The sequence below is a fragment of the Bicyclus anynana genome, chromosome 27, assembly GCF_947172395.1.
Source record: "Bicyclus anynana chromosome 27, ilBicAnyn1.1, whole genome shotgun sequence".
Taxonomy (NCBI): domain Eukaryota; kingdom Metazoa; phylum Arthropoda; class Insecta; order Lepidoptera; family Nymphalidae; genus Bicyclus; species Bicyclus anynana.
Genome location: NC_069109.1, coordinates 7,021,795 through 7,040,791, shown reverse-complemented (window position 1 = coordinate 7,040,791; position 18,997 = coordinate 7,021,795). Strand labels below are relative to the sequence as shown.

The window sequence follows — 18,997 nt, the reverse complement described above, 5'->3', positions numbered from 1 at the left end:
ATTAACGTTTTTTCTGTCTTTCAGTGTATGCAATTTTATGTGCCATTTTGATTATCGAATCCAGTATTGGTGTCTCAGACGCATCCATAATTGCATTGCCAGATATGGCTATGTTTTAAGTAAGCTATACTCTTTAAAATAAATAATTATACCATTCAAAAGTTAAAGTTGTCAAGTTACGCAAGACAACAGTCATTATGTTTAAGAATTGGGAGCATGCGATGGCGAGACCTACTCTTTGACAACTTACTAGGGAAGCGTGTCTATGCTCCTAGCATAGGTAGCCAATAGACTAGTTGACACTTTTTTCAATGGTCTTAAAGTGTTCATTATAATTGTACTAGATCAAAAAAAAAATAGACTAATATAACGATATACGATTCATATTTTTTAATTACATGTAAATTCTAATTTTTAAATATTTATTTGACAAGAGCCAAAACGCCTGTCAGCCATGATGGTCTATATTTCAAGCGCTTGGAGGCCATTGGATCAGCTTCCACCTTCACACAGGAAATAAAACTATAAAACTATAAGAAATTGTAATTGTTATCAATTGTAAATTATAATACTGTATGACTTTTTCAGAAGAGCAACTGTTGAGTTTCTTGCCGGTATCTTCTCAGCAGAACCTGCCTTCCGAACCGGTGGTAGAATCTTTACAAATAGTCAACTGACGTGTCAAAAGTGCTTGTAAACTGAGCCTACTTGAAATATATGAGTTTTGATTTGATTTGATTTGACTGGTTTATTACGTCACTATAACAAATTAAACTTAAACAATAACAAGTCATTAATGCATCAAGTAACAATGTGATTTTACAAAATGGACGACAGCGTTTTTGAGGTTTGGAAAATTTGAAAACATACATGATTTTTAAACTGAGTTATATAAGAAATCCTTTTCTTTGAGAAAATTCTCTGGTATGCAGGTTTCCTTACGATATTTTTCCTTCATAATATGAGGTAAGTGTGACTACAGCAGGCATATTAATAACATATGGTCGGTAATGGCTTGTTGGTAAAAGTTCAACCGCTTTCATATTGGCTGGAACCGGTTTGGTGAGGCAAGCGGCTTCTTATAGATTTAAAGTGCGAGAAAACTAGCATACATGTCACTTGAAGTGACCAACAGTGGCGTAGTGTGCCTTGTATGAGCCCTGTGCCAACAGTGGCGAGTGTGCCTTGAATGGGCCCTGTATCAAATTAGTTGGGGCCCAATGAAGGGTGAAGCAAACATTTGACCAGTCTGTTTAATCGAAATCGAAGGGGAAGGAAAAAAATGGACTGGAGCTGGCATTTTTCAAGTTATTTGTAAAAAATGGTCTACAAACGGTCAGTTTAACATAAAAGAAGAAAATTCAAAGGGCCTCAAACCGTGACTTCGGGCATTTCATCTAAGTATATAAAACGCGCGGCCTTCAGTCGCGCACTCAATTTTACACTGGCCTTCGGGGGTTTGTGATACGACTTCCGACCGTGGCTGGGCACTTTACCCAAGCACATAAAACGCGCGGCCTCCGGCCGTTCATGTTTGGGGTTCTATTTTTGTAAAATGATTAGTGGACTATTTCTTATACTTATATAAAACAAACGAATAGGTAAAAAAAATATATATATCGATTTCCCGCGGAAAAATTTGCGGGCATCTGCTATATAAATATAAAACAGAACACATAAAAATTTATAAAAAACATCAACCCTCCCGCTGCGCTACATTTGAGTGCCCAAGCAACCGGTAGTCAGGCTCCAGAGTGAGGAACCTCCTCACAATACGCGCCGTCTCAAGAATCACTGCCTTCTGTATCCGACTCTTGATCCAACAGTTAAGCGAAAGCTTCTTATGATGTTGGTCGAAGCTTTTCGCTATAAGACCATTGACTGAAACAACTATCGGAACAATAATAGTTGACTCAACATTCCACATGGCGGTAATCTCGTGAGCAAGGTCCAAGTATTTTGATACTTTTTCCTTATCGGCTTTCACCAGATTATCGTCATTTGGAACAGTATTATTAATATTATTATCAAAGAGTTTTCGTCTCATCCTGATTTGAGATAAAGCTTCAAGAGTTGAAGCTACTTACGAAATATTAACTAATTAATTAATAGAAAAATATAATCAAAATAAATAAATAAGTGTAAACAATGTTCTACAGATCCCTGACTACTAGTCAATATAGTCGATAGATATACTATGATAGTAGAAAGTATTTACATTGTGTAAAATACCTACTCGATATTAGTACAAAACAAATCTATACTTAATATTATAAAGCTGAAGAGTTTGTTTGGTTGAACGCGCTAAGCTAATCTCAGGAACTACTGGTCCGATTTGAAAAATTCTTCCAGTGTTAGATAGCCCATTTATCGAGGAAGGCTATATGCTATATGATATTATCCCCGTATTCCCATGGGAACGGGAACCACGCGGTTGAAACTGCGTGGCGTCAATTAGTATTTTATACAGGGTGTCCCGTAATTAGTACTTCATACTCTACAGAGTGATAGCTGACTCAGGCTACTAAAATTTAAGTTATTTCGATTTTTGTACAAAATTCAAAATTCAAAACCTTCAGTGCAATTTAGTCATACCATTTGCTGTGAATTTACTTAAGCGTTGATTTTATACTTGGTAATTATTTTTGAATAGTTGTTTCAAGTAATGAAAGTTAAATTTTTTCTACTGCTAAGTAAGTTTTTTCCAAAAAATGGGACTAATTATTGTGAATATACTTCGTACATCACATAAAGTGTGTGGTGGGGTACGAGGTCAATCGACCTCGTAACTCTTGAAGTCACTAGATATACGAGGTCAATTGACCTCGTAACTCTTGAAGTCACTAGATATACGAGGTCAATTGACCTCGTAACCTTTGAAGTCTCTAGATATACGAGGTCAATTGACCTCGTAACATGTTAACATCGTACGGCGCTGGGTCACCCAGTGGTACATTACGAATGTTTCATCATACTTACAACCCAAAATATCTGCGCGATATGGAAAGTGAAACCTTACTCGAAAGTGTAGAACCGGTTGCTCGCTGACTCTACCTACTGACTTGACCACTACTTCTGATTATGTGTGACAGTCAGCATAATAATAGTACCCTGAGGATTCATTAGGAACCTATATTGAAGGAGAAATTTTCCATTTTGTATAAGAAAGAAAGAAAATATATTTATTACTACTCTAGCGGACGCCCGCGACTTCGTCCGCGTGAAAATCGATGTAAACTTTCAACTACCTCTATCCTACCTCTACCCTACCCCCTATAAACATAAGAGTAGACAAATATAATTAGAAAGTTTCGAACTGTTAAGCTATCGGGAGTTACACGTGTTATTGTGAGTCAACCATAAAAGATAGACATATATATGCTGTTGTTTTATTTTATATAATTTTAAGGAGAACATTTCCGTCATATATGATTTCTATGTAGCGTTAACCATTAAGGATGTACACGCGACGGAATCTTAAAAAATGGAGTAACTTCTCCCGTTTTCTCAACATTTTTCTTCACTGCTCTGCTCCTATTGATCGTAGCGTGATGAAAAGTATACTATAACCTGCCCAGGAGTATGAAGAATAATTGTACCAAGTTTCGTTAAAATCCGTCGAGTAGTTTTTGTTTCTATAAAGAACATACAGACAGACATACAGACAGACAGACAGACAGACAGACAAAAATTTTATTGATTGCATTTTTAGCGTCAGTATCGATCACTAATCACCCCCTGATAGTTATTTTGGAAATATATTTCATGTACAGAATTGACTTCTCTACAGATTTATTATAAGTATATAGATTATGCTACAAATCACAATTATTTAAGAATAATACCCTGCGATATGTGGCATAACCTAGAAAAAGGTCCTAGCTCAGCATATTGCTATATGCTCCCCATAAACAAAGAACATACAGCGCTGATTTTCAGCTAGGACCCAGTTCCAAGTGCCACCACGAAAACAGGCAATATAATAACAATATATTTAAAGCAAAACCAGATTAAAACTTATAACTAGTTTAAAAATTATAAAAAAGAACAAAAAGAAAAATTATATAACATTAAAGTACCTACAGTATTAAAACCAACAATCAAAATTCCCAACTAACTATACTAGTATATACAGTACCTACCTACTACCTACCCTAGTTAAAAATCTTGTGTGTGAGCTATAATCTTTAATGCCGTGATAGCTGATAGCCCAGTGGATATGACCTCTGCCTCTAACTTTTCAGTTGTGTACATTATAAGAAATTAAATATCACGTGTCTAAAACGGTGAGGAAACCTGCATTTATAAGTATTTCCTTAATTCACTGCGCGTGTGGAGTCTGCCAATCCGTATTGGGCCAGCGTGGTGGACTCGATCAGGGTTCTAGAGTGAGGAACCTCCTCACAATACGCGCCGTCTCAAGAGTCACTGCCTTCTGTATCCGACTCTTGATCCAACAGTTAAGCGAAAGCTTCTGAAGATGTTGGTCGAAGCTTTTCGCTATAAGACCATTGACTGAAACAACTATCGGAACAATAATAGTTGACTCAACATTCCACATGGCGGTAATCTCGTGAGCAAGGTCCAAGTAATTTGATACTTTTTCCTTTTCGGCTTTAACTAGATTATCGTCATGTGGAACTGTAATATCAACAATTATTGCACGACGCACTGACCGATCGACTAGCACTATATCAGGTCTATTGGCTACAATATACCTGTCAGTGATAATCGTTCGGTCCCAGTAGAGCAATGCACTGCTATTTTATTTAAGTTGATTATTATTATTCAGATTATGTAGATTGCAACTACCTCATCGTTGTCCATAATAATGTAAGTCTTATAACTGTTTCGCTTTCATTTATAACATTAGAATTATGTTGCAATTTAATTTGCATAATTATTTGATTTGACGTGAGCTATTAATGAATTACTAGCGGACCCGGTCAAGCTTCGCTTTCACTTATGTGCACTTCTTCGTCTTCCCTATCCCTACCCCTATCCTAATCCTACCCCTATTCTACCCCTACCCTTTTTAGTCACAAGTCTGCATACCAATTTTTAGCTTTCTACCTTGAAAATTGCGGAATGCTCCATACAAACTACCACCCCCCATTTTATTAATTACAATTTAGTGTAGATATTTTAATCATCATCATCATCAGCCGATGGACGTCCACTGCTGGACATAGGCCTCTTGCATGGACCTCCAAGCACAGCAGTCTCGAGTCGCCAGCATCCAGCGGCTCCCTGCAACCCGCTTGATGTCTTCCTCCTAGTGGGGGGTCAGCCAACTGCGTTTTCCGGTGCGGGGTCGCCATTCTAGCACCTTGGGACCCCTCTCCATTGACTCTTCGAACTATGTGCCCCGCCCATTGCCACTTTAGCATCGCGACTCGCTGAGCTATGTCGGTGACTTTGGTTCTTCTGCGGATCTCCTCATTTCTGATTCGATCACGCAGAGATACTGCTAGCATAGCTCTCTCCATCGCCCGCTGTGTGACTCTGAGGTTTCTTATGAGGCCCATAGCTAGCGACCAAGTCTCGGAATCATATGTCATCACTGGTAACACGCACTGTTCGGAAACTTTTGTCTTCAAGCACTGAGGAATTACGGACGAAAAGATATCGCGGAGTTTCCCGAATGCAGCCCAGCCGAGATGAATTCGGCGGTTCAACTCTTTCCCGAAATTGGACCAACCTAACTGGACCACTATTACCACTATATCGATGAAGGGTCGCCATTCCAGTACCTTGGGACCCAATCCATCGACTCTTCGAACTATGTACCGCCCATTGCTACTTTAGATTACATTGCGACTCGCTGAGCTATGTCAGTGACTGGTTCGTCTGCGGATCTCCTCATTTCTGATTCGATCACGCACAGATAACCAAGCATAGTTCGCTCCATCGCCCGCTGTGTGATTTGAGCCTTCTGATGATTTTTATGTGGCCCTATTAATTAAGACTATATAGTATTTGGTGATTATAATAGTATTTTAATAACATAATTCTTTGTTACAGATACCAAGATGGAGGGCGGTAAGTTGTGGTTGCGTTTTTCTTTTTCGCTCCGTATCTGACGTACTGGTGGAGTATTTTATGAAGGTTTTTGGTTATTCTGAGGGCCTAGTGGCAGTTTGAAACTGTTACTATCGCACTACTGCACAATTGTTTCAGTTCCATATAAATTCGCGTTTACGTCAACGTGATAGTTGACCAGTCCCACTAGGCACACTGATTTTTGCGTAACTTTAACCGTTTACGTACCACACACAACGAAACCGCTTATATTAGTACTACCCTTGACTACAATCTCACCTGATGGTAAGTGATGATGCAATCTACGATGGAAGCGAGCTAACTTGTTAGGAGGAGGATGAAAATCCACACCCCTTTTCTGTTTCTACACGACATCGTACCGGAACGCTAAATCGCTTGGTGATACGTCTTTGTCGGTAGGGTGTTAACTAGCCACGGCTGAAGCCTCCCAGCTTCCAGCCAGACTTGGACCGGGGATCGAACCCAGGACCTCCATTTTGTAAATCCACCGCGCTGCTGCGCTACGCAGGCCGTCAAAAATAAAGAAGCTGAAGATAGTAAGTAAATGATATTTTTTTAACCGACTTCCAAAAAGGAGGAGGTTCTACGTTCGGCTGTATGTATGTTTTTTTTTTTTTTTTTTTTTTTATGTATGTCCAGCGATAATTCCGTCATTTGTAGACCGATTTTGAAAATTCTTTTTTTGTTGTGAAGGGTTTGATTCCAGGGTGGTCCCATTTTTTTCATGTCAGGATCTGATGATGGCATCCTGGAGAAATCGAGGGGAACTTTTGAAAATCGTAGAGACGGCTAGTGCGTTTGTTAGTGTTTCCATAAGGTATTTTAAACCACTACAATTTTATCAAGGTCTGGAGTTGGTCTGATGATGGAGCCGATACACAGACGATGGAACTCGTCCACGATTTACAGCAGGTACCTTTTGTTTGGGCTTAATTTATTTGTATTGATGAGAACTTTCCACCTAGATGGGTTGTGACTGTATTAAGGGTCTGATGATGAAGACGAAGGACAGTGAAGAGAACTCCTCGACGGTTCACAGTAGCTACCTTGTGTTTGGACTTGATACATTTGTATTGATGAGAACTTTCCACCTAGATGGGTTGTGACTGTATTAGGGGTCTGGTGAAGAAAACGAAGGATAGTTAAGGGAACTCCTCGACGGTTCACAGTAGCTACCTTGTGTTTTGACTTGATAATATTATATTGATGAGAACTTTCCACCTGGATAGGTTGTGACTGTATTAGAGGTCTGGTGATGAAGATGAAGGAGAGTTAAGGGAACTCCTCGACGGTTCACAGTAGCTACCTTGTGTTTGGACTTGATAAATTTTATATTGATGAGAACTTTCCACCCATATGGATTGTGACTGCATAGGGGGTCTGGTGATGAAGACGGAGGTCAGTCAGTGCACACTCAGTAGGTGTGCTAACACTAAAAATTAAAAAATAAAAATTTTAATAAAAAAAATTCAACCGACTTCCAACTCAAAAATTAACCTAAACTAAAAAGCAAAAAATAACATCTTACCTATGTGCTACCTTCTGATCAGTTTGAAGGCGGTGCCAATCCAGTGTCATGTTTTAATTAAAGCTGTTTCTGAAAGAACCACAGAAATTGTGTAATTTAAACGGCTTGAATTAAAACATCACTGGCTTGGCACCGCCTTCAAACTGATCAGAAGGTAGCACATAGGTAAGATGTTATTTTTTGCTTTTTAGTTTAGGTTAATTTTTGAGTTGGAAGTCGGTTGAATTTTTTTATTCAATGACTAGCAGACGCCTCGCGGTTTCCCCCGCGTAGTTCCCGTTCCCGTGAGAATACGGAGATAAAATATAGCCTATAGCACTCGGGGATAGTGTAGCTTCATAACAGTTAAAGAATTTTTCAAATCGGTTTAGTACTTCCAGAGCTTATTCAAAACATACAAACAAACAATCAAAGCATAGAAAAGCTAGCCCTTGATTTGCAATCTAACGCCCCTGTAGCCAAAAGGTACCTACGACGATTCTCTTTCTACGATCGCAAACGCTTCGAAAACTAGAAAAATGTATACGAATTATACTTCTATCGACAGATCACGTGATCAAGATCTGTCGTTTTTTGAGGGGGACGAGGTAAACTCACACATCGAAAATATTTAACACCATTAAATATATTCTGTTTCATAATACACACAACTATGAAGACTCGCAATACACACACGCGTAATTTTACACAGACTATCCACAGAATATATACATAAAATATTCGATTACTTGATCGATTTTTTGCTGTTCCGTCAAAAGAATCGATTCTCTTACTCCATCTTTTACTAAACTACAACTTTTTGGCCGTTTTTTATGCCAACTACACAAACTGGCATTTTTAGGGAGCTCTTTACACGACGAAAACGATTACAACAATGAAACATCGATTCTATAGCAACAGTTTTTATAAACGCGTCAGATTATTGATTTTTGATCTTTGCCAGAGGGGTAACGGTTAGCGAGGCAGGTCCTGTTATTAATGGTCGAAGTTATCTGTGAAGAAGTACCAATTTTCTACCTTAGCCCGTGACAATTTCTATGAAGCAGCGTACCGGAACGCTAAATCGTCTTTACCAGTAGAATGGTAACTTAAAATTAGCCACGATACCAAACTTAAATCTTAAACATATTTAGAAATTTTATCTCAAGCCGAATGGATGGAATGGAACCTAGAACCTTTCTGTTGTGTGCCAATGCACCACCAACTGCGAGAGGTCGTCAAAAATCAATAAATCAAGCACAAACACGTCTCAAGAGGAACCTCTAGACCATAGACTATAGAACCATGATTTATGTGAAGGAACACGAAAACGAAAGTTGAAGTAAGAGTGATTATCAATAGCAACAGATAATACACCTTAACTCATAGGTAATAGAGTGCAATTTACACAAATCTTTGCTTATTATAATTATAATGTAGATTGTATGAAAGTTATGAGTAAATAACAAATCTATGAGTATAGTAACTAGTTATTTAAACTAATCTTAAAAACTAGCTGATGCCGCGTGGTTTCGCCCGCGTGGTTCCCGTTCCCGTAGGAATACGGGGATAATAATAACCTATATCCTTCCTCGATAAATGGGCTATCTAACACTGAAAGAATTTTTCAAATCGGACCAGTAGTTTTTGAGATTAGCGCGTTCAAACAAACAAACTCTTCAGCTTCCTATTAGTATAGATTTTGTAAATTTGTGTGTAGGGGTTAATCTTTGAAACTATTGATCTGATTTAAAAAATCCTTTCAATATTAAAATGCTTTCTTTATTTCTTTTTGACGGCCTCCGTGGCACAGTGGATTTACAAAACGGAGGTCCTGGGTTCGATACCTACCACCCTTCCGGCAAAAACGTACCGGCAAGCGATTTAGCGTTCCGGTACGATGTCGTGTAGAAACCGAAAAGGGGTGTGGACTTTCATCCTCCTCCTAACAAGTTAGCCCGCTTCCATAGACTGCATCGTCACTTACCATCAGGTGATATTGTAGTCAAGGGCTAACTTGTAAAGAATAAAAAAAAACTAGCCACGGCCAAAGCCAGCCAGCCAGAACTGGACCAATTAAGAAAACATCATTCGATCCAGTCGGGGATCGAACCCAGGACCTCCATCAAGTAAATCCAGTACAATAACATTTCAGTGACAGTTGCACGTGTCAGTTTACTGACTGGAATAATGAATAATCTATACTCTATATGACGCACCGCTCTTTTAATTACGTAGTTCCCGTTCCCGTGTGAATATGGGGATCAAACATAGCCTATGACACTCGCAAATAACGTAGCTTTCTATTGGTAAAACAATTTTCCAAATCGGTCCAGTAGATCCAAAGATTACCTCCGACAACCACACGAACTTTACCTCATTATAATTTTAGCATAGAAGTCTCTATTTCCCTTTGTCATCGCACCACGCTCATAGGGGATCGATACTGAAGCCTATTTTCTATTTTTTGTCTGTCTGTCTGCCTTTTTTTGACCGGGCATCACGCTGAAACTACAGAATGAATTCAAATGATACTTAAGACGATTTGAGACCATAATTCGTAGAAGGATAATAGGATACTTTTTGTCGCGAAAACAAAATCAGAAATGGGTGAAGTAGGGGTAGAAAGTTTGTACGGAAAGTCCTTAATTTTTCTAGGTACATTTGTAAATGTAAAATGATAAGTGGACTATTTATTAGGTATAAGTTATAAAACTTGCAAAATAGAATGTGAAATAGGGGTTGAAAGTTGACATCCATTTTTACGCGGACGAAGTCGCGGGCGTCCGCTAGTCGTACTACTTTCAGCTTTAAAAAAATCGCGAAGATCTTAGCCACAGACTGTCAAACTGTAAAACTGAGGTCATCGAATACATTATGGAAATGTCTCACTTTTTTGCTGTAATTATAAATGTATTGAAATGTACATCCATAATTACAGTGCATTGCTTCCGAGTCAGCAAAAACTCGTGGGAATGTTGTGATAGATTGTCAGCAAACAATAAATACGTACCTGCTGACACAATGTCGCGGTAATTATAGACGAGTAAATGGGATTCCGGAACGAGTGGTGGGAATTTAGCGAATCTATAGGTTTTCGTCGGGAGACATAGGTACTATGTTTATTGGACTAGCCTCAGACTAAATACATAAGGACTAGTATTGCATCCAAATTCACGAACAAAATTTTCTGCCACTTTCTAAGGAAAACGAGCTTAGATTTCATACATATCTTATACTAAACTAGCAGTTTTTGTTAGTTTTTTACACCATTTAACTACACAAAAAGGTATTTTTACGGAGGTTATTAACTGACAGACACGATTGTAAACTATGAAACATCGATTCTATAGAGACAGTGTTTATAATCGCATAAGATCGATGATCATATACTTTGACAGAAAAATAATGTCTTGCGAGGCTGGTCTTTATTTAATTAGTCTGACTAGCCACTATTAGAGACGTTATAGGGGATGACAGCGTTCTAATTTTTCACGGGTGGCAACACTAAGAAAAGCTTATGTCATGATGGCGGCTGAAATAAATATGACATTAAAGCTCAAATTGACTACATTTTAGTTAGAAAACATTTGATATGGGAAAAAGAAACTTTTATGATTTTTCCGGCAATTATTCGAATTTTGCTCGCCGTAAAAACCATCCTAGAATTTCAACGAACATTTTAAATATAAAAAATAATTAAACAAATAAAAAAACCCGAATTTGTTTAATTAATGTATTTATTTCACACTTTTAGTTACGATAGATGGTTAATTTTGGATTTATTTATTACGTTTATTACAAAGTATTAGGATAATTTATACGTCCAATCGAGGTTAAGCAAATATTCAAAAAATTCTACGGAACGCTTGTTGGGCGAATCCGACTCACACTTAGCCGACTTTTATAATCAATATATTTAATTTAGTCTATTTTATAACTTCACTTAACAAATCTGCTCGCACCTATAGTCATCCGCCTCACGTATTTTGTATAGACAACTAATAAATAAAGTTAGTCTAATTGTAGTTTTTTTTAAACATGGCCATGATATTGGCCATGGCCATTTTAGAATCCTCACAAAAAGCTCTTTAATTTGATACCCATATTGCGATATTAGAAAAAAAAAATTTTCACCTCACAGTAGTTTTGTTATATTTTTTAGTTTTAGCTACCTAAGAACACTTGGGTTATTGAGACAAATCTAACGATATCTTAATTACGTAAATCCGTTCAGTGGTTTGGAAGATATGAGGTAATAAAGAATATTACATACATACATACAAGATATGCGCGAAAAACATAACCCTTCTTGCAGTCGGGTAAAGAATTGGCCAAATTGCTCCAGGCGTTGTTGAGTTATGCGCTTACCAACGTATATTGTAAGTAGGTAGATTATCCATGTACTAAACGAAATTAATATTGTTTATTATATTAAATTTGATATGAGTCAACCACCCTATTGGGTACCTTACATATCTATAAGAAAATGGACTGACAAACATTACCTTACCAATAAGTGGTATATCAAGCTATTAAAAGTGATGTCAAAGTCATCACCAGTGATAGGGATGATGACCGTTTTTAATTTGTATATAGGTACGTTAGGAAGAGCAATTTTCTAACCTGAAAAACATAAATGACACGAATTATTGACGTCGTTAATGCGATGATCGTTAGATGTGTACGGGCGTTCAAACAAAATTAGAAATAATTATGTTTGTTATTTGTACGTTTATCAAATTTTGAAAAATTACACGTTTAATGTAATGAAACTATAACTGTATGAATTTTCATCTAATTACGATAACAGATTTTTAAATTGCATAATCTTATTTAATTTTCAAACATCCAGACCATCTTTGCTTTTTACGAATAAATCCCTAATTTACCCGAATGTCTTATATAAAAATCAATTTATTAAAACCTAGTCATCACACCATTGGGTACCGTCATCGATCTCCTATTAAAAAGTGGATTCACAATCAGCGACCAAAAAACGTCCCCACTCAATGAGTGCCAAACACAACTTCTTGGCACTCAATTCGAATAGTCGCATTTGCAAATTCAACCTTAAACTCAATCCTTATTTGAATTTGCTCTAAATTTGGGATTTTATTGAATATTGGACTATATTTAAAAGCCTTTAGATATTCTTTTCTTTACCAATAATTCTAAAACAGTCAAAGCAAAATTGGTCAGTTTTTAAGTGAAATTTTCTACATGATTGTGCGTCCTTTTATTATAAGAGGTCAATCAATGAGTACTGGACTTAACAACGGCACAGAATCCATTTTTTATTTACAAGTAAGTTTAGTAGGAACATGGACTGACAAACATTTCCTTACCGATAAGTAGTATATCAAGCTATGCAAACACTTTAGACTATTATAAAAGTGATGTCAAAGTCATCACGAGTAATTAGCAACTTTCTAACATATCCATATATCGACATTCCCACATGAGAACTCCCACTGAAGTGGATCGCGCCGTGCGACTCCGCTCGCATTGTTCGCCGCTGACCTGTGAGTGTGACCTTACATCGGATGTATATTGTTTCCCGTGTTTTTGCTCGCGTGCCATACTAACTCGTGGACTTATTTGCATTGTATTGTTTTTACCCAACTACCGTCAGAAGAAGTATGTATGTATGCGTATGTCTCCGAGTGAGTTATTTGAACAGTTAGCAAAATCTACGTTAATTATTGCGATAATATTAGAATCAGTTTTCATGAAGTTGGGATTTAATTATTTACTGTTTAAATAAATAAGACTGAAAGATTGATTACGTGACTCTCGTCCAATTGTATTGCGTTAAAATGGCGCCTAGGCGGTACGTTTTACGGAGTGGAGGTGCTTTGCCACTCTGTGGCCTGTTGGTTGAGTAGTTCAGTGTAATCAAGTTCTTGGAATGGATACGCGTCTTCCATCTGTTAAATAGTAATCGTGCAGTGTTAAAATAGTGATAGTGTCTCCGAACTTCAGTGGGTGAGTTAATAGAAGTAAGGCCATTGCATTGTTAGTTAATTAGCTGGGAGCCAACACCAGCTGAGAATGGGGGAGTATTAGTTAACTGTAAAACTAAAAGGGCCTTTAAACCCAACTGGATCAGTTACAAGTCTGACATCAGCTGGTGGCTGACTTCTAGTCATATGATAGATAACCCTGGTTTACATGTGATAGTATCAGCGCTGAACTTGATCGATTTAGAGGGTAGAACTGTAGTTGTAAGTTAAATGGTCGTTCCAGTAATGATTGATAATGTTACTTTGTGTATCTGCCATCCTTGACATGTAAAGCTTAGAACATGCCCCGAAGCTTCTCCGTTATCAGAAGTAGTATTTAGTCTGCTCCGCCGATATCAGAATTAGTATACTATAGTCGATGCCCCGTTATTGGAATATTAGTCGATGTCGATGCTAAAGGCCACTGTAATACTGTTATTGACGTGTGTTCGTTTGTCTGTGGCAGTGGGTGGTGGTGCTGCTGGCGCTGGCGGCGGCCGAGGACAGCCCCCCGGGGCTGGTGAGCCAGGACACGGAGCAGGACCTCCTCGCTGAGGCCACACAGAACGGTAACTAACATTGTATACAGTACTGGCAGACGCCTGCGACTTCATCCTGTGGAATTTAGTTTTTCGCCAATCCCTCGGGAACCATGGATTTTTCCGGGATAAAAAGTAACCTATGTATTAATCCAGGCTATAATATATCTCAATACCAAATTTCAGCTAATTCGGTTCAGTAGTCGCGGCGTGAAAGAGTAACAAACATTCATATTATCAAAATCATTAGTTTTCGCAAATTGCCATGATAAAAATTCTTAATTAATATTGTCAGCTAATGACAAAAATTTAAGTTGTAGTTAATTTTATGTAATTTTAAGATAAAAATGATTTGTTCTGCTTAGTTGACACTCGGAATAAAAACCCAGCCTCCATACAAAATTGTTTACATTTTTTAAAAGAACCATAAACAATTTGACCTCAAAGCATTGTTCGCACACATTCCAGGCGCACAGTCGCAGAAGCGCGAGGCCGGCGGCCTGTCCAACTCGTACGGGGAGCCCTTGCCGCCCGACGCCTACGGGCCTCCACAGAACATCCCGGAGATTGGTGAGTGACGTCACACTACGTCATCAGCGAATATTTGAACATCAAACGAACTTAACACAAAGACAAAGAGCCGTGATAGCCCAGTGGATATGAGAGTATGACCTCTGCCTCCGATTTCGGAGGGTGTGGGTTCGAATCCGGTCTTTTCAGTTGTGTGCATTTTAAGAAATTAAATATCACGTGTCTCAATCGGTGAAGGAAAACATCGTGAGGAAACCTGCACACCAGAGAATTTCTTAATTCTCTGCGTGTGTAAAGTCTGCCAATCCGCATTGGGCCAGCGTGGTGGACTATTGGCCTAACCCCTCTCATTCTGAGAGGAGACTCGAGCTCAGCAGTGAGCCGAATAACGACGAAACGAACTTGCCAAGTAAAGTTCGATGACAATTATGTGAACAGCTTCTTTCGACGCGTTTACATGTTGTAGATGCGTCCCCACGCATCAGCCTAACACACGGACTTTTTAGATCTATATTAATATTAAAAAAGTGGCAACACTAAATTGGTGTGAGCAATACTCTCTTCTATCCCCACTATCCCCACCATAATCCCCACCACAACCTCACAGCTCGGGCCTCGTTCGGCCGATTCGTCATTACGTGTTTCCGTGTTGAAGCCAACGCACGTCAAGTCTGCAAATTATTTGTGTTTATCTTGTGTTAATTATATTTGTGCATATTTTGTGTAAATTATTCGTTCTGAACTATGGGAGAGAAAAGGAAGCATGAATATAACAATATCTTACATTAAGTCAAAGTCAGAGACGAATAGCTTTCTGAAGTCTGCCAATCCGCATTGGGCCAGCGTGGTGGACTGTTGGCCTAAACCCTCTCATTCTGAGAAGAGTCAGTGCTCAGCAGTAATACGAATATGGATTGTAATGATGAACCACATGTTAATCATATCTGACTGTGACGTCACCCGTGTCTCAGCTGAAAATCAGCGCTGGACATTGCTGTTCTGCGATGAACGGCTAATGCTGAGCTGTAAACCTTTTCTGTTTGGTATCACAGATAGTCATATAATATCCAAGATAGGATGTACTGTTTGTGATATTAAAAAATAATAAACTTATTTTCTTCCTTTCTAATCAACATCTTATCTTTCTAGATCTGCCGTTCCCAGTTCCAGTGTACGGCGTACCAGAGACCACCATCTTGTTGGAGACACCTCCAGGGGCGTACGGCCCCCCGCAGCCGGTGGTCTTCCCCAGCCAAAGTTACGAGGGCCCCCCACCACCAATTGGAAAACCAAAACCCTTGTACGGCCTGCCAAAGTTCCACCCACCAAAGCAATACGGTCCCCCAAAACCCATATACGGGCCCCCCAAAAAGACGTACGGACCACCCAAACAAGTGCTCCCTAAACCAAACTACGGTGCACCTTTCAAACCACCGAAGATCTCCTTCCCGAAACCTGTCTACGGAGTCCCCAAACCAATTTACGGAGCCCCCAAACCTATTTATGGACCTCCCAAAATCAATTACGGTCCGCCGCCACTGAATCAAAACATACCTTTGGATTTGCCACAAAACTTTGGGAACTTTGGCAGCATTGGCTCTATTGGTCCAATCAGCAGCATCGGCACAAACTTCGGCAGCCTCGAAACAAATGTTGGAGCCAGCATTGGGACAAACATTGACTTGGGATTGAACTTACCAGCGCCAATATACGGTACACCTATCACCAGCTTACCAGGAAACTTGAAACCGAAATTCCCAGTGCCTTCAGACCATTATGGGCCACCAGGACATCCTTTGGGACCAATCGGTCCCAATGACCAGGTTGTGGTACAAGATTTTGACAGTGTAGGGCATTATGGTCCTCCACAGCCAGACCCCAACCCTAGACCACCTCATCCTGGCATTCCAGCGCCGCCCACACCTCCACACGTCTTATACGATGGTTGGAAACCAATTCCAGGAGTATCGAATGCGTTAGAACATGTCGGACATATAGAAACATTGGATCAGTACGGACCACCGCCTCCTCCCCCACCTAACGTCCAGGAAATAACAATAAACCTAGATGGGCACTCCCTACCTAACTTGGACCAGCCGCAATTCTCAGGCGCTCAAATAAACACTGGATACTCCAACGTACACCAGGATGCTTTAGCAAATATAGATTTAAATGCTATAGTAGGAGGGGATTCGAACCATATTGATCAATCAAAAACCGTGTTTGAAGCGCATTACACAGAGAATAATAACAATCCACTAGCTGATATAGCTTTAATACAAACAGCAGTTCCAGAAAGGCCAATAGACACTTACGGAGCACCGCCAATAGAATCTCTCTCAAATGGCCCGTATCCTTCATCCCATAGACAACAAGGTGCAAAAGGTTTAATACCTCCATCTGGTATCTATGGAGTTCCACCGGGCAGCCAATATGGTGCACCTCCAAAACCATTACCAGCTCACCTTCCAATACCATATGGAACATTTTCCGGGGGTGGTCATTCGATTCACACAGGCGGTCATAACCCAAGACATCCAATAAAATTCAGAGACTCCGTGCCCGAAGGTTTGATACAGCAAATTGGACATACATCGCATCATAAGGACACCCACGCTATAGATCATATAAAAACTGGACCAGCGTACCTCCCTCCTCCAATCAGAGATATCAAAGAAATCCACCAGCATAGCAGCCATAATCATAATGGAATATCGCTATCTATAGAACCGTCGAATTTATATAGTTTACCTCATGCTGGACAATCAATAAACTTCCAGCAAATCCAACACACACAGCCTAGTAATCTATACGGTTCTCCCATAGACTCCTACGCAGCACCACTACTCACTGTTGGCGATCATACTGCATCTGGATCAACTAGCAATGCTGTGGCCGCAACTTTAGACGGAATGATTTTGGCTAATCTATCGAATTTAGAAGCTGCAGCAATACTCAAACACTGTCCGTACCATGAAGCCATTTTAAAGGCTGCCAAATCTGGAGAGAAAATACCCCCAGAACTAGCTTCTAAATATGTAGCTAGCTTGAGCACATTAGGTACAGCATTGCATAAACACAATGCATTATCACAAAACGAATTTAAATACAATTCGAATAAAGACTTAGCAACAGCTTCCCACACCTTAGTCGAAACAGTATTACCCAATCACATAGAAAATGAGAAAACAGTAAAAACGACAGTTCAAAAAGGAAAATCTATCCAAGATATAAAAGACAAGTACAAACAAAACTCAATATCAGAGCAAATATATCAAACGTCGGAGAAAATAAAGAATCTGAGCGAAGAAACAAAGTTGTTGAAACAGAAAATCGTTACAGCTAGCCAGAATTTGAATCAAGTTAACGGTCAAATACAATTCGCTCAAAGTGAATTGCCCAACGGTCAAGCAACTTATTCAGTACAGATCCAGTCATCTGAAAATGGGAAAGATGCACCATCGATTCCCCATGAGCAACTGCTGTCCGAAGGACTTTTACAAAGCATTCTACAGGCTATAGAACAACCCGCAAACCAAGTCAACAAACATCAGAATTACCAATCAAACTCGCATCAAAATCAAAACATAGTATACGCAACTTCAGGCAGCACTTTCAACTATCAAACATCTGGATTCCAAGATACAGATGACGGTCTAGTCTTACCAGCAGGATACGAACCTATAGATCGGACTAAAGTTAACAACAAAGATCAAGACGTGCAAAGTTCCAACACAGACACAGAAGTTCATCAACACAGAGGGGATATCCCACACACAGATTGTGATTTGAGAGCGGACAACTCTATAACACATACAATAGTTGTACCACCGCCTTTGAACGTTGAGAAAGTACCACCAGTAGAGGATCTAGAAGACAATGATGTAGCTATATACTTCGGCGAAAAGGATGATACAGCAAAAGAACCTGTCACAGAAATATCAGTAGCGACATCTATAAGCGAAGATGATGAACAATATGAAAAAGTCCCAGAGTTTGGTGATAAAATTAAGACAACATGAGAGTTTTTCATCGAAGGTTTTGGCTGATCAATGGCATTTGCCACTGTGCGTAATAGGGTAGTTGACTCATATCAAATTTAATATAAATAAACAATATTAATTTTGTTTAGTACATGGAATAAGGGTCCGAATATATCGATATTAATTAATAAAATTTAAGGATTCCTTATAAAAATTAATTTAAATATCATATATTTTTTCAAATACCCAAACGTCAAAAACGCTGTCGTCCATTTTGTGACGTCACGCTGTTACTTGTTGTACTTTGTATGGGATTTATTTTAGTGACGTCATGAAACAGTTGAATTATGGACTGTCATGGCCGACATT

At 39.1% G+C, this 18,997-nt stretch overlaps 1 protein-coding gene across 1 annotated transcript in view; it reads left to right on the top strand.

Moving 5' to 3' along the window:
- Positions 1–18,866, top strand: part of LOC112046155 (atrophin-1-like) — a 33,654-nt gene extending 14,788 nt beyond the window's left edge. Inside the window, exons 2-5 of the mRNA XM_052890223.1 lie at positions 6,025–6,042; positions 14,042–14,144; positions 14,583–14,684; positions 15,795–18,866. Coding sequence (XP_052746183.1) covers positions 6,025–6,042; positions 14,042–14,144; positions 14,583–14,684; positions 15,795–18,667 — 3,096 coding nt within the window. The 3' untranslated portion in view covers positions 18,668–18,866. The remainder of the gene's footprint in view (positions 1–6,024; positions 6,043–14,041; positions 14,145–14,582; positions 14,685–15,794) is intronic.
- The last annotated feature ends 131 nt before the right edge of the window (positions 18,867–18,997 follow it).